This window comes from Hyaena hyaena, unplaced genomic scaffold (assembly GCF_003009895.1).
Source record: "Hyaena hyaena isolate Hyena2069 unplaced genomic scaffold, ASM300989v1 scaffold_246, whole genome shotgun sequence".
Taxonomy (NCBI): domain Eukaryota; kingdom Metazoa; phylum Chordata; class Mammalia; order Carnivora; family Hyaenidae; genus Hyaena; species Hyaena hyaena.
The window spans coordinates 468,092-491,057 of NW_024080877.1; the positions used below are offsets into that span (position 1 = coordinate 468,092).

General features: G+C 40.7%; 1 protein-coding gene across 1 annotated transcript in view; it reads right to left on the reverse strand.

Moving 5' to 3' along the window:
* Nucleotides 1-22,966, reverse strand: part of LYPD6 (LY6/PLAUR domain containing 6) — a 125,573-nt gene that overhangs the window by 17,602 nt on the left and 85,005 nt on the right. Inside the window, exons 2-3 of the mRNA XM_039244560.1 lie at nt 9,028-9,216; nt 1,402-1,500 (exon numbers count right to left, since the gene is read on the reverse strand). Coding sequence (XP_039100491.1) covers nt 1,402-1,500; nt 9,028-9,145 — 217 coding nt within the window. The 5' untranslated portion in view covers nt 9,146-9,216. The remainder of the gene's footprint in view (nt 1-1,401; nt 1,501-9,027; nt 9,217-22,966) is intronic.

Here is a 22,966-nt window from a genome sequence, read left to right on the forward strand (position 1 = left end):
CCCATTAACAACAGCCTAAAAGTAAACAAGAGGAAGCTAGAAATGACAACAGTACCTTTCACTTTCTGTTAGTGAGGAGAGGTGCTGCCAGTGCTTCTTGCCCCTGACTGTTCACTAGAATCGCCCGTGATACTGAACTACACCAGTGCAGGGCCCCCATCTCAGAGACGCAGGCCCAGGTGCCCTAGAGCTGCGTTTCTTACCACGTGGTCTCCACACCAGCAGCATCTGTATCACCTGGGATCGCCTTAGAAGTGCAAATTCTCAGACCCCATCACACGTACTGAATCAGGAGTGGGGCAAGAGGAGAGGCATAAATCTGTGTTTTAATAAGTCCTCCAGGGAATACTGATCTTGCTGGAGATTGAGGACCACTGGCCTAGGGAGGGCACAGGCTCCAGTGAGTTTGAAGAGATCCACAGGTGTTTCTACTGGGCAGCCTAGGTAGAAGTGCATGGGCTAAAGACTACTGGCTTAAGCAGCTGACATTTGTCTTTTAATTGCACTTTCCACGTTCTCCCGATGTCCAGTCCTCCCGGGAGACAGTGTCTTTCACTAGGGTATGAGGCTCCTGCATTATGTAAAAATATAATAGATTCGGTGTTGGTGTGTTCAGTCATTTTAACAAATGGATCAAGTCATCAGCAAAGCCCATCTAACTACTCACTCAAACATTTGTCAATAGAATGTTCTGTCCTCACCATCTCTCCATCAAAGGCACTGATTTTCCTCCAAAATTAAAATAGCCAATTAACAGTGACTCCATAGCTAAATATAACCATCTCTTTTATTCAATAGGATAAAAGAGATACAAATATGGATGTGAAGCATCTACTTCATTTTGAAATGGGCCTTTGGGTCAAAATTTCATGCTTCAATTGGGCATCTGTCTCATCCTTCAAAAAGAACTTAATGGCTCAGGGTTGGGTGTGTGTGTGTGTGTGTGTGTGTGTGTGCATGCGCAGTGATGGCATTTAGACTTCTAGCTTTCATGCAGTCTCAGGATAGAAGCCTCTGGCAAGATATGTAATAAATGGGATCTTTATATGAACATCAGTTCAAACTTTGCATAAAGGAAGTTATTATGCAATGACTAATGCTTCAAAGAGTGGCCAAAAGGCTAGTTGTTCTCTTCTTGCCCTGTTTTTGGCTGGGGAAGGGGGCAGGAAGTATCGCTTACCTCTATTGGTGCTCCAATGCTGCCTCATGAGGAAGGGGGCAATCCTATGATTAGTTGATGTCTCTGAGAGCCTTTGATGATAAGTTGATGATAAAAGATCTACTAATAGCCTCAGACAAGAGAAGTGGCTGAGATTGCAAGCATGACTCTCTCTACCTATGCATCAAAGTCAACAAGACTGTTCACTCATGGGCACCCCAATCTGTCTACTGAGAGTTTACCTCGAGGACAGTAGATGTCTGGAGCCCATCGGTTGCACTCATAATTGTCTGCTGCCTTTTCACAGGTGAAACACTTAAATCCACCAGGATATGGTGTGGCTAGAAAAAGGATCAAGAGAGAAAATTAATTTTTTAGACAGAGCACAGAGTCCTGAAGATAGACATTTTCATTTTTTAAAAAGGATTCGCAGAACAACCTGGCAGTTGCTTTAAAAACTCAACATGTAACTACCATATGACCCATCAATTACACCCTGAGGCATTTATCTCTGAGAACTGAAAACTAGGAGTCGCACAAAAACCTATATGCAAATGTTCACATCAACTTTATTTGTAATAGTCCCAAACTGGAAACGATCCTGATGTCCTTCAATGAACGAATGGTTTAACACACTGTGGTACCTCTGTACTATGGAATGAATACTAGCAATACAAGTGAACTATTAATACATTTAACAGCTTGGATGAACTTCCAGGGAATTATGCGAAGTGAAAAAAAAAAGCAATCCCAAATGTTCTATTCTGGATGATTTCATTTATTTAACATTTTTAAAATGACAACATTTTAGAAATGGAGGAAAGATGAGTGGTTGCCAGAGGTTAGAGACAGGAGTGGTGGGGGGCAGGGTGAGAGGAAGGTGGGGGAGGGGAGGTCTGTAGGAGGGATACTTGTGCTTTTAAAACTGTTTAATGTCTTGACTTGGTGGCGGATACACAAACTTATACACATGAGAAAACTGTGTAGAACTAAATACATACATATATCAATGAACACAAGGAAAATAGGGGAAGTCTGAATAAGACAGGTGGATTGATTATCAATGTTAGTAACCTGGTTGTGATATAATTCTATAGTTTTCAAAATGTTACCATTGGGGGAAAGTGGGTAAAGTAAACATGATATCTCCCTATATTATTTCTTATAGCTGCTTATGAATGTACAATTATCTCAATGAACATTTTAACTAAAACTAGGCACTCTAGGGACACCTGGGGGGCTCAATTAGTTAAGCACCAACTTTGGATCAGGTCATGATCTCACAGCTCATGAGTTTGAGACCCACATCAGGCTCTGCCCTAGCAGTGAGGAGCCTGCTTCAGATTCTCTTTGTGTGTGTCTCTCTCTGCCCTTCCCCTGCTTGCACTCTCTCTCAAAAATAAATAAATATTGAAAACAAAATAGGCACTCTAGATTTCCAAAGATTTCCTTTTATTCAACTTATATAGCTATGTCAATACATAAATATAAATATTAGGTTGAATCATTAAAAATTTCCTTGTGTTTGACCATTTTTGACCTATAAAAGTGGCAATTTCTCTAGTTCGATCTGATGTCTTTATCTGATCGACTTGATACAGTTAAGAATTCCTGGGGATGGTAAGTATCAGCTAGGAAAAGAGTCTTCATTACTAAAATCTATGCTGTGCAGAGGTGACCCTCCTAAGGGCTGTTTTGGGCCCATACCCAATGTCCACGGGGCAGCCCGCTGAGGGCACGTGTGGATACGGAGGCACTACCGGCTGGTGTCTGAGGGATGGGTAATTCCAGGAAGCCCTCTAGCCTTTCCTCTCCCCACCCCTGAATGGCCCCTTCCTGCCTTCCAAAGAGTACAAGTACTCTACAGGTACTTGTATCCTTGCCTTCACTTATGCTCAGGCACAGGGGGGTCTGGTGAGGCACCCTTTAGAGCGAGCCCAGTGCACCGAGGGCCTGGTGGGCAGTTACAGATGAGCATCCAGAGAGGGTGCCAGGAATGCCAGGCTGTAGCTGTCCTTTTCACCAGTGTGCTCCTCCTTGCACCGATATGCTCTTACTTGCTCATTTTAGAGTTCTACCTCTCACAAACAGAACTCTCATATTTGTTTTTAATTTGCAAAATCGCCCGGCCTCTTTGAAAACTACAAACGCCCAAACACTTCATCGTCAGGAGCCAACTGTTCTTCCTCGCAGATGGCTGAGCCTGCGTATCCCACCGGTGGAAGTAATCATCTCAGGGTAAATTGCTTTGCCCACATGGAACCAATTAAGTATGTTATCAAAAATAAATGAAGGAGGAGGCAGCAACTTAAGGCCAAAATTATGGGCAAGATTTAACTTTGATTTTCACCTTGCATAGAAGAGCTGGCATCCTTGTACTGGCTTGCAGTATTTCACAGAAATGACTCTGACAATATTCAGTAACCTAGCATGATCAAAACTCAGAAGCTGTCTAAAAAAGACAAGTCACTAGACATTTTCAGGGGCCAGCTATGTTCCTGCAAGTACGTGGTGACTCAAGTTCAGAAGCATAATGAAAGTGAGGGCATGGACTGCCTTAGAACGTGAGAAGGCAGCTGAGATAGCCATCCACCTGCTTCATTCCCAATAAGGAGATTTCACTGTGGGAAACACGTTCTCCCTAACATACAGTTATAATAAAACACAGGTAAACTATTTTGTAAAACTACACACAGATAATTTTTATGTCTCCACATCCTACCATCTAGATAGGTGGGCTACATTCGAATTGAAAGATTCTACTTAGATAAGTACACACCTGAAGAATTAAACACAAATAGCTTCTTAAATTCCAAAGACATTAAATATCCTTATGGACACTTAAATTAGCTTATTTTCACAATTCCTGTTATGAGAAAACCCATACAAACTATTTTAGGAAACTGTCCTATTGGATACATTAAAAAATAGTTTCACTATCAATTTAAAAATATGTAATATACAGGGGCACCTGGGTGGCTCTGTCGGCTGAGCATCTGACTTTGGCTCAGGTCATGATCTCACGGTTCCTGAGTTCCAGCCCTGCATCAGGCTCTCTGCTATCAGTACATAGCCCACTTCAGATCCTCTGTCCCTCTCTCTCTCTCTATCCCTCTCCAACCTGCACATGCTATTTTTCAAAAATAAATAAATATTTAAAAATATGTAATATATAAATAAGTATTAAAAAAACTTTAAAAGCAGCTTGTAAAACTTGAAGAATCATCAAAGTAAGAGTATTGAAAACAAAGATGTAAATGATTTGTCAAAGGAAAGTATTCCTCAAAAAACTATCATCATGTTCACCATGGTTTATGACTGCAAGCTAGCCGGACCACTTCAGCTTGCATGATTAATTCACAAGAGCATCCAATTTTACCTGTCTGTCACTGCAGCCAGTAAAACTTTTCGCTGGAATGTTGGATTAGTTATTCCTGGAAACTTTCCCATCAAAGAGATAAATTAAGTACTCTGAATGAAGATTGATGACCCAGCCACTACAAGAATAAACTTATTGAGAACCTGGCACCATTAGGTTGCAATGTTCCCAAATTTGGAATATTTAATAGATTCTTCAAAATGATCTTTTGCAAGACTTGTGACATATTAAATTAAATACTGTTATTTCTCAGACAGATAGGCCTGGACTCTGAAATTAACCCAAAATATGTAAAAAAATTAAACAGGAATATGGGCTAAAGTCCTTTGGTAGCAAAATGAAGCTTTGTTTCAAATCATTTGAATCTGAATGTGTTTATCAGCACATATTATTTCAGTTAATCAAATGATCTTATTTTCAGTGAGTTTTACTTTTAAATCTACAACTTCCTATCTGTGGGATTCTCAACCATGACAGTCTAGTATTGCTTATAGGAACTTGCATTTGCACCTTGGCAGGTCGTGCGGATCAGTGAAAAACCAAACCCTTTTCAACGACAAGTCTCCACAAACAGACTCGTTTCTAAGTGGCCAGTTATAGCATAACACCAAGTAAATGGTTAAATTCCTCCCTCTGGAAAAATTTAACCAAGACTAAAGTCTACAGATGAGCAACTGTCTCCAGTAACTTGCTAATTGATACTGCATCTGATAAAGTTGTTCTTTTTTTAAAAGGAAGGAAAGAGGTTCCTAAGAGATGTGTTATTTTCTTCTTTGTGACTTCAAAGCATTACAGAGCAAGTAAAGTTTCAAACCGTTGTGGCCCCAGCTGTGAATGAATCTAATTTGGCTCTTGATCACAGAGTTAATAAGCTTAGTATTCTGTATTTCAGGGCATAAGTCCTTGGTCCCTCAAGAGTAGGTGATTGTAAAGAAAAAAAGAAACTCCAAAGTGCCCAGTTACTTCCTGTAACGTAATCTGTCCATTAAGTCTCATGGTCAGCCATAGTTCAACCGACTATAATTCATTCGTAAGGCGATGGAAGAGATTTCATCTTTGTTTCCATCTCTTGGAACTTCTGCCTGGACAAAGGCCTTCAGTTACCAGAACTGTGGTGAGAAGGGAATTTTGTTTTAAAATGTATGCTGATAGGTAATGCATCCAAACTTGTTTTATTCTTGCCAGGTTAATTTCCACTGTTTTTGGAAACTGGATGCAAATGTAAAATTTCTAGAAATCTAATAAATTGATCTTCTTTCTCAGTCCATCCAGCAACAAAACATTGTCAGTATAACTTGAATACTGTGAATGTATTTCTGATAGAAATGTATTTCCTGGTACCTTTCCAGAAAGTGCCCTACTCCCTAAGACTTGCATGGTGCGGAATTATGCAAAAATGCCATTGGCTCACTACGTGGGCATAAACAAGCCCAGTCTAGGGATATAGCTCTTTTTTCAATGTGACCAAGGGAATACTCAGAGTATGCAACCAGAGGAAAACTGGATTTCTCAGGAAAGGTTTCTAGTATAAGTAAAGAAATGACGGCCAAGAATAGGTTGAAACCACTTAGGATGTTAGATTCCGCTATCTCGTGTGATGTGTAGCAACCAAATAAGTCACTCCATTTCTCTGACTACTAACTCCTGTATTGAAAGTTTTATTAGTCTTCGGTATTTTAATTATAGGGTGGGAAGAAATTCATCATTTTTCACATGAAAAATAAAAAGGAAAACATACAAATTATAGAAAAGAATGTTATCGAGGACAGTACTTCAATTTGAAAGCCATAAAGTTGACATCTTTTAAAGGTTAGAAACCAAAAACTTAGGGGACCAGGAAGCAAGGGAGATGAGTCATGGGATGCCGAACTTTCCCAACCAGGGTTTCAATCTCAGCCCCCCTTACCATCTCTGAGGGCTACCGAGGGCCCATGGGAAATGAGTTTGTTTGGCTGGTGTGGAAAACTTGTGTGCCTTCTCAACATCTCTGGCACCATTGATTTCTCCTTGGGTATGTTCTGAGCAGTAGCTAACATTAATGGAAACTGGCTCTCTTGCTGACCCCAGAAAAGCTGTTTGTGCCTCCATCTACAAAGTGGGGTGATTATATCAATAATTCAAAGTCTGAATAATCCCACGCCTCTCTCATCTATTTTTTATGGTCCATGTTCTACAGAAACCTGCTTATTTGTAGAAAGATCACTCCATCCAAACCTGGTCTAGTGGCTGCTGCTCAGTGGCCGAGGACCATGACCTTTTAAAAAATCAAAGTGCAAAAACAAGCAAACAAACATCAAAAACTTCTGAAAGAGTGTGGAGAAATGTGTGGTAGAAACCATCGACAGTAACTTCAATCCAGCAAGAATTTTTACTCCCCATGAGCAGTCATGGAGGCTCTAAAAGAGAACTCCGCCCAGAACTTCTGGTGAAGCACCTCTGTCTAATGCAGCTTAGACACGACATCCTCTATCCTCCATATCTCAAAATCATGTCAGAAAACCCCATCAATTTTTTCTATATAGTGAATTCTTTTTAATCAGGCTATGGCTTACTGAATTAACATAGGCCACATGAGCAGAACTTTTCCAGCAGCTTCTAGAGAGCGGGAGTAGTTGCTCCTCTGGCCTGGCAGAGTCCATCCTTCAGAGATCCCATTCTGAAATGGACTTTTCAGATAAGGGCCCACTCAGCCCAGGCACAGCTCCCCCACAAGACTGGCACAGAAGTGGGGCATGTGTTTGTCTTATTCTTGCTCACTTACATCCAATCTCCTCGATCTCCCTTCCCACCCTGTGGACAATCACAGCCTCAGAGGAGACCTGTTTTCCAGCCAGGTGACTGCTGAGTCACTCACCGAAGCGGATGAAAAGCCCCACAGGGGCCAAAGGATTTAGCAATCAAACCCAGGACTGAAATTTAGATTTGTGTTCACCAAGTCTAATAAAAAAGCACAGACGGCTCTTTGGAGAGAAGAACAAAATGCAATCTTAGAAAACGCAGCAAGTATCAAAGCACCTTCTTTTCATGGTTACTAAAATAAACACCCTGCAAAAACAAGCAGCCAGATAATCTTCCCACTCAATTAACCAGTAGGCACCAGCCCTTTACTGGTGAGAGTACAATAGCAGTTAAGTCTGAAGAAGCTATTTGCTGCGTGTCAAAAGTGTACTTGGAGTTAAAAAATTAGAGATATGCATTTTCAGCAACCTCAGTTTACCGTCTAAGCCAATTATGACATCATAAGCAAAAAACATACAGCTGCCTATTATATATGTGCCTCGTATTTTATGGATATTATCTCTAGTCCACAAAATAATGCAACAGAATGTAGGAAATTAACACGTAGCAAGATTCCTCTAACATTTATTGAGCATTTATGTTGGCTCACATGCATCTAAGTACTTTGTATGCATTCCTTTATTTAATCTTCAAGTTAGGGCATTTATTTCAAGCCAGAAGGCTACAAAGCAGTTGAGCTGCCCGCCGACCCAAGATCCAAGCCCCTGTGCATTCTTTGGAACACCCCTCATCTAAACCAGAACACATACACATTAAATATTCTAACCACGGAGCACTGAAGGAATCCATATGGCTGCCTCCACTTAGTGGACTGTAAGATCCTCAAAAGCAAGAACTATGTTTTATTTACCTTTATATTTTCCATGCCTATCACAATGCTTGACACAGAGCAGACACTCAAAAATGTTTGCTGAACAGGACAGTTCAAAAGGGAAATACACCCTCAGGGCAAATGCTGAAGGTCAAAATATACCCAGTAGGCCTGGCTCTCACCACCATGGGGGCAATGCAGAAGAGGATTCAAACAAAAATTAAAGAGATAAGATAAATACAGAGATGGAGACCCAAAAAGGAAGTAAATCTGTTGTGTTTCCCAAAGTGTGATCCTTAGAATATCAGTAACAGAAGCACCTGAAATTCTTGCTGAAAGTGAAAATTCATGCGTATAGTCCAGATATGTGCAGTCAGACATTCAAGGGAAGGGATCTGGGCATCTACAGTATTATGCACTCCCTAGATGACTCTTAAACACAGGAAACAAAAAGAGATAGGGAACAGGAAGTTGTGGGAGTCAATTATGCTGAAACTGAGAATCAGATGCACAGACAGGAAGACCAGCTATTATCTTGCCTATAAAGGACTGATCTTTTATAAACACCTTCCTCCTGGGACATGCCGCTTCACTTTGATAACTGATTGAGAGCTGGCACAAGTTAAAGGGAAGGATGTTCAGAATCAGAGCGATTATGCTGGGAACAGAGAAAACAAGCCTTAACAATTTGCCTTAAAATAAAAAACAAACATCCTCCAAAAAGCCGAGGGTAAACCATGTAACATCTTCAGTAGCACCTGCACCCCCAATTAAATCATCCAAGGTTTCCTCTGCGTGGGAGGCTGCCTTCTCCTGTCCATTTTCAATTCACATCTTATTCAAAGCAACATTTTTGCAGCAAAGAGAACGGAGTCTTACTTGAAGGGTGGAGGTAGACAATGTCTTTCACTGTGAAGTCTCGCGACTGAGCGGCTTTCAGACAATCCGCCAGCAGGCTCAAGAGCAGGAGCCAGGCCAGGGCGGGGCCAGGTTCCATGGCAGGCTGCGGTGTCACTCATACAGGGGGCCCGGGAGCCAGGACTCGGGGCAACGGGAAAGAACTCGCACCTGAAATACAAAACAAGACTCATCTCAGTGTCCCACTCGAGGAAGCCAGAAGAGACTTGGCAGAGCTCCTGTGTCGGTAGGATGGGCCGGGGGGGTGGGGGGGAGCAAAGGAGCCAAAGGCACAAGGAAGTGGATAGACATGGACAGAAACTTTATAGACAGTAATTTTAGAGCACTTAGAACATTCCAGCCCCAATCTATCCTGAATCAGGGAGCTGAGGCTCCACGGGTAGCCATCCCCTCTAATATCCAGCAGAGATGGTATCAAGAGAGATTGAGTTTTAATGAAATCCAGGAGGATTTTGCCAGGAGGCTGGGGGATGTCTGCCAGAATGCAACAATAAATAAGTCAGGTACAAAAGTTCAGAAGCATTTCCTTGATAGTAGTGACGGTCAGGTATGAGAGTGTAGCCTTCCTGGGTCATGGTGCCCAAGCAAACCATTCAAGGTAGGTTTTCAGATTTGCGATGGGCGGGGAGAAGAAATGTAGGTAAGTTGGCCTCTCCCAAAACACAGAGTGTCTTTACAGCTCAAAATCTCCTTCACATAACTAACAATATTGGCCCGGTGCTGCTGAAGCCCTTTACATGTATCAGTTAAATCCCCCAACAACCCTATGAGGGTTACTCATTTTCAGTAAACTGAAGTCCAGCAAATAAGCAGAGGAGTTGATTCAAACCAGGACAGTCTTTCCACTGACACCACCTTTGCAAATGCTAGGCAATACTCTGTTCTTTCAAAGACTGATTCAAGGTGTATAAACTTAAAGTAATAAAATGAGGTCAAAGAATCCTCAGTAGCACTAAGCAATCATCATTCTATCCTTTATTCTGGTTCTGTCTTTTCCAATTAAAATTGAGAACAGTCAAATCTTTTACTAGGGCTGAACCATCCAGCTTACTAAGAATGTAAGATATACATCTTAATTTATATGTTCTCTTTTCCTGCCATCTTATTGCTTTCCTATAGAGTCTGTTCTTCATGCCCCACTCTTTTGCAAGTACCATCATTCTATTTCCAACAAAAGGGATCATGCTAGATATTCACCTTATTTTAAACTGGAGGGGAAAAAAAACACCATTTGGACATTTTGTTTACAAATTTACAAAGATTCAATGTGATTTTTAAAAAGGCATAACAGTGGCACCTAGGTGGCTCAGTGGGTGAAGTGTCCGACCTCAGCTCAGGTCATGACCTCATGATCCGTGGGTTTGAGCCCTACGTCAGGCTCTGTGCTGACAGCTCAGAGCCTGGAGCCTGCTTTAGATTCTGTGTTTCCCTCTCTCTCTCTGGCCCTTCCCCGCTCGCACTCTGACTCCTCCTCTCTCAAAAATGAATAAACATTAACAAAAATTTTTTTTAAATAAAAAGGCATAACAAAATCCTAAAATTATTTTGTCAAAATAAACAGATCAAGAGTAAATATATTACAAAACAAAATCAATACAGAAAATCACTATGAACTAATCAGATATTAATTAATCAGAGCAGGATAGAAAGTATAAAAATAAATACAGAAAAGAGAACACTCTAAGTAGCTCAGAAATAGACACAACTATTGACATAAGTAATGTTTTTAAATTATAGAACTGGAAAATATGAAATGAATGGTATGATAATTAAAAATTGTGAAGATTAAGCAGAACCAAACAATACACAATGTACTCATATGAACTCCAGATGGATTGATGCATTCATTGTTTAAAAAACTGACAAATTATTAGGAAATAAGAGTAGAATTCTTATCACCCTAGCAGCTTGATGATGCCAGCCTTGCCAATTTCATGCTCACTACCCATCTTCCGTTTGCATTTGGTTCCCCAGGCAAATGTGCATTCAAGAGGAGAATGAGCTGCTTGTTCCCTTAATGAGTGTGACTGCAAGGCACTGTGCTAGGCACTTGTTTGAAAAAAATGATAAGAAAACAAATATTAATGATATTTTTCCTCCGCCGAATGACAGAGACCAACATGATCTCATCTTAAATGCACGCAGTAGTGCTCCATTTTAGATCCACTGTGGCCAGGTGTGGCTGCACCTAAGGAACAAGCCTACCCTGCATCAACCCCCCTCAGCTCCTCACAGTCTGCAGCAGGGCCCAATTTGAGACGGAAGGGGAGGAAAGCTGTCTGTTTTATTTTGATATAACCTAACATTAAAAATCAACTAACTGCCAACCCAAGTTCTTTTTGATGTGAACCTCACTGTTCACACCAGTACTTCACATGTACCAAACAATGCAAGTGGCATGCTTATATTAAAGCATTTCTCAATCACAGTCTTCCTCTGGTTACTGGTTTAAAAGTCTCCCTCTGCCCGGTACTCACACTAAGCGTTATTTAATGTCATCTGAAATTAACCTTACCTCTGTAGCATGGTTACCAGCCACAAACCTTCATTCCACAGCATGTGTGTGCTGTATGTGAGCAATGTACAGAGGTAAAGAGCTAGATGCTTGGATTTGAAACCTTGTGGCAAAACCTTCTTTCTGTGCAACCTTAAGTCAGTTACTTAACCGCTCTGTGCCTCAGTTTCTTCATCAGCAAAAATGAGGATCATAATACTACCTACCTCAAAAGTTTATTATGAGAATTAGGTAAAGCACTAAGAATAGTGTCTGTCACATAGTAAATACTGTATAATATTCCCCAACATTTTTACTACTATTGTTTTGTTCAAAATGTAGTTTTAAAGTCAATGTAGTTTTCTAAGTAAAGGTAACTCTGATGCAGATGCAGTGTTCTAAGTGAAAGTAAATATGGTGCCATTCTTTTGGGTTCAACACACAGCTAGCTTTCCTTAAATCAGAAAAACATAACAATTTCCAGAGCTACTATGCATAACAAATCACAATCCACACATCTCTTTCTCCCCAACATCTGCCCCATGGCCAGCCAGCCAGGGACAAAGCATATGTGGGATAGCAGGATGGCACCTCTTGCCACCAGTATTATAATATTGCCTAGGCTCATGCAGACCCAGGTGACTTCCACCATCCTTCATCAACAAAGCAAACACATGGGTGATGCCCATCTACACTCTCTCCATATCTCCCCCAAGCCACCCTACAAGGTCTATGCCCCACCTCCATGACCTTTACATTTCTGCTTTAGTTAGATTTTACTTGTATAAAAGATGTTGAGAGAGCACAGATCTCTTATATTCCTTTGAAGACACATGTCTCCATATATGTGTGCTCACACATGTGTTTAATGTAGAGTTTCCAAATTCTTAAAATAGTTGAAATTTCATTATCCCAACACCCTTTACTTATGAAATTGTTGCTTCTTTAGAAAAAAAAAAGGAAGTATGTATTTTCCAGGCTTATATATGATTAGAAAAAAAAACCCACCAAAATGGTTTAGGAATTCTGATAATATTCTTCTTTTTTTTTAATTTTTAATGCTTTATTTATTTCTGAGAGAGAGAGACAGTGTGAGCAAGGGAGAGTCAGAGACAGAGGGAGACACAGAATCTGAAACAGGCTCTAGGCTCTGAGCTGTCAGCACAGAGCCCGATGCAAGGCTTGAACCCACAAACTGTTAGATCACGACCTGAGCCGAAGTCGGACGCTTAACCGACTGAGCCACCCAGGCGCCCCTTAATGTTCTTCTTTTTGCTGAATTTGTATGCTCAAAAATTTCTGGTAAGCATGTATTACTTCAGTAGAGTTTTTTTGTATATTCATAATACTGTACAATCATCACCTACTCCAGAACATTTCCATCACCCCTCGAAAACTCTTGTACCCATTAGTGGCCACTCCCAATTCCCTCTTCTCCTCACTCCTGCAACCACTAATCTACTTTCCATCTCTATGCTTTGCCTATAGGGTACATTTTGTGTAAACAGAATCATACAACACATAGCCTTTTGTGTCTGGTTTCTCTCCATTAGCATGAATGGGTATATCATTCCTTTTTGTGGCTGGATAATATTTCATTACATGGATATAACATATTTGTTTATCCATTTATCCAGCTGACAGACATTTGGGTGGCTTCCATTTTTTTACTACTGTAAATATTGCTGCTATTAACATCCACGTTCACACTTTTGTTTGGATGTATTTTTAAGTTTTCTTGGGTATATACCTAAGAGTGGGATTGCTGGGTTTTATGGTAACTCTGTGCTTAACTTTTTAAGGAACTGCCAGTTTTCCATTGTGGCTGAACCATTTTACATTCCCATCAGTAAAAGACCAGTGTTCCAATTTTTCCACATCCTCACCAACCCTTATTTTCATTAAAAATAGTTGTTAGTATAGCATAGTGAGTGTGAAGTGGGGTCTCATTGCATTTCCCAAGTGACTGTACTTACTGGCCATTTGTATACCTTTTGGGGAGTAATGTCAACTCAGAACTTTTGCTCATTCTTTAATGGGGTTATTGTCTTTTTACTGTTGAGTTATGAGTTCTTTCTATTTTCTAGACTCTGGATACTTTTCAGATATATCATTTGCAAATGATTTCTCCCTTCCTCTTGATTTTTCACTTTCTTGATGTGTTCACTTCCTTCAACATACAAAAGTTTTTAATTTTGATGAAGCCCACACATTGCTTTTTAGAAATATAGATTTTGTTCCTTTATACAAGCTGAGCCCAACATAGCACTAAAAAAATCTGCATAAAATGCACAATAAAAGAACTTGTCTACTTTGTAGTGGCCAGGGCTATATTTTCCACTTCTCTTTCCCTTAAGAAAAAAAGAATGGGCAGAACTGTTTATTAATATCACCATCAACTGCTTACATTCCTGCAGTAAATCATGAAGCGCTACTCACTCTATTAGTATATTCTAGGAACTGAAAAATGAAAGATGGGTTGCATGTATTCACAATTAGTCTAACCATTCCTGAAATATGGGCTCTGCAGAGGGGGCTGTATTTTTTCTGTACAGATTCTCAGTAGTCAATGAAACCTTATTCCCTAAGTCTCTCAAATATGATACTGGACATGCTCAGATAATACAAAGGGTCTTTCCTAGGACTTTGACGCTTTTCTCTGGAGTCAACAGTGCCTTTGGACTGTCCTAGACATTTAGAAAAGATGTTGCATTTCCATTTTATGCACTGCAATTTGAATACGCACTGAGGACCCCATCCCTGACTCCGGTTCTCTTTATGAAGAAGTACACTCTCATTTTCACAGCTCTGTGACCTTTCATTTGTTATTTATGAGCTTTTGCAAATCTAATACCACTCTGACAGATTTAATTTGTGCTCTAAATTACCTTTGCATGAGTTACTCAACTGCTGGTTTTATTCCAATGGATAACTTGCTACATTCTGAAACAGAAAAAAATTAGCTCGACTTCCTCCATTTGGGAGAAAGTTGAAAAGAGTTGCATTCTGATTTTCACTCCATGGTAATTCTTAGTATAAAGAAGGATTTCTAACACTAGTCAGGGAGGCAAAGAGATAGACCCATAACACAAATCATGTTTTACAAATCCACACTCTAATTGCTATTTCATGTAGAAACCATAAAACAAGATACCTCCAATTCCTTAAACTCATCACTAAGATAATTAAGCACTTCTGGAAGCTACAATGACTAAGGTGCCAATTACCAAATGACGACATCTCGATATTAAACCAATATATAAGCAATTGTGAAGTAGAGAAGTAATACAAGTCTAAGTATTTTTCCATGCTGCTCATATTGTAATATGAAATGCCTAATATGGGAGCAAAATGAAATTCTGAAGCCTGGAAGATCATGAGAAATCATGACTTAATTTTCAATAACCTAGGTTTGGTGGTACCTTAATGGCCTCAGTAAGTTAATTCAGTTCCCAAAAGTATAAATTAAAGGCATATCTTACAAAACTAAAACTACTTAAATATATCATTCTGACTATAGCACCTTCTCACCATTTGGGAAATGCTTATAACACGGTGGTGGTTTTCAAACATGTGGGCAAATTCATGTCTCTATTGAGAGACAAGGTCTATATCTTCTCTCTCTTATTCTGGGCCAACCTTATGGACCAATTGAGCAGAGCATGGTGGAAGTAACACTCTTTGGCTTTTGAAGCTAAGTCACAGAAGGTAATTAAACTTATACCCAATGTTCTGGAACACTCAGCCACATAAGCAATCTGAGCACTCTGAGTGCCATGCTGTGAGGAAGCCCAAGCAGTCCACACAGAGCTAAGGAGACTTCATGAAGAGACAGTGCTGCCCTGCCAGCCCCCAGATGGCCCTGCTCCACTGCCTTACTCCATTCCAGCTCCCGCCATAGTCTGATTACAACCACAGAGACTCCAAGTGAGAACTGCCTTGCCAAGCCCTTCCCACATTCCTGACCCACACAAACCATTAGAGAGAAATGAAATAACTACTTTATGCCACTACATTTTGTGGTGATTTGTTATGAGGCAATAGATATCTGGAATATGAGGAACTAGGGTGAGAGAGATAGCTAGGAATTCTCATGCCACTCATGAAGATAATCCCATTTTCCACATGGGTTGCAAGGTACAGAAATCCAAATCAAACAGAGTGTAACCAAAAGGGGAAGAACTTTACTGTTTCACCTGATAGTTCCACTTGAACATGGTTGGACTTTTAACCCTTTATCAGGAATTTCCAGCCCTCAATCTCTGCTTTGTTCCCTCATTTGCTTTTATTCTCATTTGGGTCTTCCCAAACTGTGGCCACCAGCAGCTTCAGAAGCATTCCCAGAGTGTTTTCCAACTGTTTCAGAAAAAAAAAAGGCTGGGGGGGGGGGGGGCGATGATCCATCCTTGGACTACAACTGGTGGCCAGGGGGAATGTGGCATTCCAACTGGCCAGAGCTAGGTCATTAGCATGTCACTTGGACAGATGCATAGTGTCAACTTCACGTAAATCACATGGCTTAAGAATAGGGGAGGTGTTGGTTTCCAGAAGGAAAATCCATTGTCACCTGAAGAAGATTTGCTGGGCTAGCAAAATCACACAGATGTCCATACAATTAAATACTAACTTCTAAATACGTTCATTAACCTGGACATGCAAAATGAAGCTAATGTGGCCAAATGAGTATTTCTGCAAATGCCAGAAGGTGGGGAAGTTACCTGTTGACATGATTTCCTTCTCTAAAAACAGAATGGCATGCCATTACAACTTTACAAATCAAAACATAAGGTGAAACAACAGTCCTAGTGGGCACTAAGAATCACTTTTGCCCTATGTTCTCTCCTGGTTAGGAGATGGCTCTCCTACTGATACCCATCATGTGGTGTTATTTAGGGTGTACTGTGTTCTTACATGGTCCATCCTACAGCCTGCTGTTGTTTGGACCAGGGTCAGACATTTGCCAAACCAGACCAACAAGAGTTCTTCCCGGGTATTTTTCATGCCAAAACTGGATAAAGGCAATCAGCCCTCTCTGGTACAGAAGTCCTCAAGAAGTGAAACTCAGGAACACATGTATGTCATATTCCTCCCCGTGGGAAGGAGGAAGAAGAGAATGAAGCTTGCTGGCTGAGAGAGTCAGATAAGGGATGGAGACAAGAGCTGACTATGTGCAACCATTGACGTTTTGGCTAATTGTTAACTCTTTCCTTAGAGGACTCAATCTCCATCCAATAAATAACATTTTTGTCCAAGCTAGCTTGAAGTGGCTTTCTGCCCCTTGCAACCAGGAGCTCTGACCAATTCAAGACCAATTCTTATAAAAGAGGCCAGCCACCAGCTTAAATTTTTCTTTGTAACATATATGCTTTTTACATTAATACTTCTTTATGGCTTATCAGCTAAAAGGTTAGAGTTGGTTTTAAAAAACGTCAATAATAGAGAACAAGTCAGAGATTACCTCTTTCAGACTTCATAGACACTGATGTTTCATTTCCTATAGGGAGAAGATAATCACATATTCCTACTATGAATTGAGGACCTATTTGCATAAAAATCAATGCTTTAAAAAAATGTGTATTTCTTTTTCTGGAACCCCTTGGCAAGGCTAGAGTTATAGGGAAAAGCTGCCTTTGTACCTTTCCCCAGTCTGATTTAAAGGTCAATTGCATCAAAAACCCTTCAATTCCTGAAGGATAAATGATGTCTGGCTAAATATGCCTAGCAGTATATTCATATTTCTAAAAGATATTATATTAACTCTCTTCTGCTTGTTGGCTGTTTGCTTGTTTGCTTCTTCTATCAATTTGAAGTTTCTAGAGAACTGACAAGAAGGCATTTTGAAATTCAAACTGCCACAGAGGATGGAGTAAAAAAATTCTCCACGCAGGAATGGAAAACTAGGTACATTTCAGTGCCAGCCTGCCATTTTTTATTTACCTAGAAGGGAGTGGCGGTTTGGATTAATTTTTTGCTTCTGTGTCTTTTATTAAATGCTTCTATATGTTTAAGCATGTCATATTTTCATTTTACTTTTTTAAGAATTCTCATCCCAGAGACCTCCCAAAAAATGTGGAAGTTCAAAATATTTGAACTTATTAATTCCCACCTTCAACTTATTAACAACCACTTAACCTAATCTTGATTGTCACCCAGGACCGAGAAGAACAAATCCACATTAAATATTTTGTATGCAGTAGGGTTTTGCCCAGGGTTCCTAAGAATCCTAACCAAGTTTTGTCTGAAGTACTTGAAAATTGTTTCCATTTAGCCATTTATAACTCAAGATCAAGAAAACTGTAACTGCTAGTTTCATAGGTGAAGTGAACTCTTTCAAAATTTCTTACAGGGTAGGAGAGCCAGCCTGTACTCTCTCTTTTTGTGGGAAAAATGGAAAAAAAAAAAATTCAAATAGCCAACATCAAAACAGTGGCTTATGTAAAACAAAACAAAACAAACAAAAGCCCTCTATGGCTATACATTTTTTTCAAATCACTGGGTTCCTCAATAGCTAAGTACTAAATCGTAACTAATTTTTCTCATTTAATAAAGAATATGCTTTTAAAAACAAATCTATCCATACACTCATCCTCCAAATTTCTGATCAACCAATACCTTGAGCTACACACAACACGTCTCCTGATGGTGAAAAGACCATCAGGGTTACATTTTCATGAAAGGTACTGGGGTCTGTGAAAACTCGCAGTCTAAACTACAATCTGACTATGTGCTCACCCTGGGTTTGAAGGCAAAGGAATGTTATCAGATGACCTCCTGACTCTTTATCATTGGGGTAGGAATTCTTCCTTTGTAATGCACCATCTTCATTTACAAGCCTCCATAAATAATGGTTGTTAAAGAAGTCTATTATTGTAGCAAAACAGAATATAATAAGATTTTTACACAGTAGTATTCATCCAGGCAGAAAAAGATATAGGAGTTATTAATAAGATTGTCCTTGATAATAGCAACTTTTTATTTTTGCATCTAAATTAACTCCTTTCTTAGAAAAAAATATTGAGTAGCTTCTTGTAGATGAGGAAGTGTGGGTACCTAAACTGACTCCACTCCCTGAATGCTGATACTGAAAGAACCACGTGGGATTCCTCTCCTCTCACATTACTGAGTTTTCCTATCTGTTCCCCAGTTGTCTTCCTTGGTTTTGATTTTACTTGCTCATTCATTCATTCATCATCCTCTATGAGACAGGGATAAACAGCATTATCTGTTATACAGGCTGCCATTAATAGTTCCAGCTTAATACTCAAACGATTGAACCCTACTGGTAAAATCATTGATGTAATTCTTAAAATTCCCCATAAGGCTGCTACGTACACAGGAGGAAATGTTGGCCTGCCTTGTATGCAAGGACGAGATGATACAGCTTTGGGTCACGGAGTCAAGAGTGATCGTGGTGTGATATGGACCTCTTGTCCTTTCAACTAAGGCCACGTATTTATAAGACACCAGGTAGAGGAGCCAGGTGACACAGTGACTGCATCAGCCCTACACAAGCCTCAGGAAGGTCACAAGCATTACCAATAGGACCCAACATGAGGTCCACAGTCCTTCCTATCAGCCAGGGCAGCTTATCTGGAAGAAGGAAGAAAGGGAGAAGTGGAAATGAGGACCCATTATAATTTATAAAGATCCAGTTAACATCCAGGTTCATATGAATTTTCAAATAATTATACCAGTAATAAAACACTGGAAATAAGTATTAGATAAGATAAAAGATATAAAAATTCCAAAGAATCATAGCCAGGGGTGGACTTACCATGTAGTGAAGGGTAACCTTCAGGGTCCCTGAATGCAGGGGCCCCTGCCAAGGACCCATTTCTAATTTTAGGATTGTTAATTCATGGTTTCTTTTCCTTAAGAGGAGCTCCACCCTAAAAGCCTCGATCAGCCACAACGACCATAATGCAAAAACAATGTTCGTTATTAGTAATAATATTCTTGCTTTTTCTCTGAAAAGGGTTAGGTTAATAAACAGAAATACATTCTGTCATTCTACTCTCATGGAAAGGAAAAAGAAAAAGTAGGAAAGACAGCCCATTAACCAAGGCCGGCCTCAGAACTGGGAAGTGGAATTATAGTTGGAGAAAACAAGCAACCAACCAAATACCTCCATTTCTCTGGGACCCCCTCCAGCACTCCCACAAGCAAATCTCCCAGGACCTGAATGGAGAAAGAATGTGGGGTGCCCCTAAGGCAAAGGAAGAATTAAGGCTGAGAGAAAACCCCAAGCATTAGATAATATGTGTTTTTTAGTTATTTTTAAAAGGGTCAGAGAAACCACTTCATCTCATCGCTGGACTGGAAAGGAGGCCAGTCTAAAGGGAGCAAGAAGATCACACCCAGCAGTCCAGGCAGTGCTCATCAGGCCCCAGGCCATCGAGTAGAAAGGGCATTACTTCGGAGCTCCAGAGCCAGGCAACCCCAGGCCCTTTTACCTACCTCCTCGGATTACTGTGAGAACAGATAAATGCCTGGAAAGACTGTGGAGCACGGGTTCTAGAGCCATAATTCTGACGACTGATAGTTGTATAACCTTGGGCAGGCTAGTCAACCCCTGTACCTCAGTTTATTCATCTGCAAATTAGAGGCAATCATACCACCTATGTCAGAGGGCCCTTATGAGGACTAACAAAGATAATACACATAAAGCACTTTGAACCATACCTAGCACATGCCTGCCAGCTAATGTAATTCTCAAAATCAGCCCCGAGTGTCCTAACAAGGCATCGGGTTACTACTCATTTGGGTCAAGCTGCTGGCTCAAGGGGTGCCTGGGTGGCTCAGTCGGTTAAGCAACCGGCTTGGGCTCAGGTCATGATCTCGTGGTTTGTGGGTTCAAGCCCTGCGTTGGGCTCTGTGCTGACAGCAAGCTCAGAGCCTGGAGCCTGTTTCAGATTCTTTGTCTCCCTCTCTCTCTGTCCTTCTCCTGCTCACGCTGTCTCTCTCTCTCTCATTCAAAAATAAATAAAACATTAAAAAACATTTTTTTTTTAAAGATGCTGGCTCGGAACCCTCTGCCCCCCAGTGTGGGAAGGAGGTATGAAAGGTCTTCATAAAGGCCTCTATGGAGTGCCATGTTCTATTAGGAGAAATCAAAAGCCCAGGTTGCTTGCCAGATTTTCTGCTGATCCCAGCTAAGATCAGCATCCTCAGGTGGGGATAAAAACACAGGGCAGGTGAATTAAGTGAGGCAGATTGGGGAAGGTCTAGGGCAAGACTTCTCAAATTTCAGAAATGCTTTCTCCTTTAATGAGAAAAAAGTCTCACCGACAGAATTTTATCTACCCCTACTGTCAACTAATTAATCCTAATTATAATAATTATAATGCTACTTACATATATACAGATAGAAAACTAGGATTAAGCTCCTTTGTTTAAAAGCCCACATGATAGCTTAAAAGCTAAACAAAATACCAAATATAAATAAAATTACATTAGAATTAAACACACTGATGAAATAAAATCTCCTTTTAAGAGAAAAAAGTCAGGGACACCTGGGTGGCTCAGTAGGTTAAGCATCCGACTTTGGCTCAAGTCATGATCTCATGGTTGGTGAGATCAAGTCCCTTGTGCTGACAGCGCAGAGCCTGAAGCCTGCTTCAGATTCTGTGTCTCTGTCTCTCTCTCTGCCCCTCCCCCACTCACACTGTGTGTGTGTGTGTGTGTGTGTGTGTGTGTGTGTGTCAAAAATAAGCATTAAAGAAAAAAATTTTAAATAATAAAGAGAAAAGTCTCACAGACAGAATTTCATCTACCCCTACTGTCAACTAATTAACCCTGATTATAATAATTATAAATGCTACTTACATACACACAGAAAACTCAGATTAAGCTCCTTTGCTTAAAGACCATTAGTAGCTTTAAAGCTAAACAAAACTACCAAATATAAATACAATTACATTCAAATTAAACCCAGTAATGAAATAAAATGGAAAATAACAGTAATGACTAGCATTTATTGAGCACTTACTACAGGGCTGAACAGTATGAAATCACAACTCTTTGATCATTTTTGACCTACAAAAATGGCAGTCTTACATGGCTCAACCCAACATGCGTAAGGCACCCTTTAAGCGCTTTCTTTAATCCCCAGAACACAGTGAGGTAGGCATTATTATTACCCCATTTTACAAATGAGAAAACTAGGGTGCCAAGAAATTAAGACACATTTTTAAATCTACAGAACTGGTAGGTGTCCAGGAGCGAGCAGACACCACTTGGGGAAGCCCGGACCTCAGAGGTAAACAGCAGCTGGCGACAGGGAGATGGGAGATGGAGGATGAGGCTGACCCAGAAAAGAGGTTCGGGGCTGTCAGTGAGCACAAGAAGGACACCAAGATGCTGGAGGGGACGTGCCACCCACCAAAGACCGGAGTGCCTGGGTGTCCTTTTGTTTTCCTTCTGGGTGGGGCAGAAAGAGGGCTTCCTGGTAATCCCAGGAGGAGAGGAACTGCCCTCCTTAAGGAGCAAGAATTAAGGTGAAAACCTGGAGAGAGGAAGTGCAGGGGAAGGAAAAGAAGAGTGAGGGTAAGAGAGAAGAGGGTTGTCAAAAGAGGGCCACGGTTTCCAAATTTGCTGCACATTAGAATCAGGCAGGATCCTAACAAACTGCTGATGTTGGCTCTCACGCATTCCAATTTCACTGGTACGCAGTGGGACCTCAGTAGTGAGGTTGAAAAATCTCTCCCGGTGATTCTAATTTGCAGCAACGTTTGGGAAGCAGTTAGCACACTTTTGCAAATGACGGTGGAAGGAAAGAGCGCCGAAATGCATTCTGTCCGTCCAGGGAACAAGCAAACCAGACTCGAAAGCTCCCCTTAGCACTCAATTAAGGAACCAGTAAGCAGTCCAAAAGAATCAGTGTTACGTACTCCGGTAAGAATCCTCTCGCTATGCTTCCTTGGCTTCTTCAAATACTAAGGAAAGGAAATGAGCAGGTTGTGACCTATAAAGTGACCACACCTTCCAACCTGGTTTCCACAATGCTCTGGCTCCACACCTGACACGCTTCTCTTGGCCACGTTGGTAATTATTTCTAAAAAGTGGTTTTCATCCTCTGGATGAAGTGATCGTCCCACGTTGCCCCTGAAAGACTCCAAGGTGAAGTGCGCTCTACCTTTCCGACCTAGCACACTTAATTTTATGACAACAAAAGAGAAAATGTCTGGAGGCCTCTCCTAAGACACACATAGGCTTACTACCATTACTCTCAAGGTAGCCAGAGAGATGGAGAAGTTTTTGAGAAAAACAGGCCAACATTTTCAGAGGCAGCATGAGGTAGGTGTTGGGAAGAGAATGGCTTTTGCAGACTGTAGACTTGAGCTTGAACTCTTGCTATGCTACAAAGAGCCATGTGAACTTGAGCACCAAACTCCCTGTGGCTTGGTC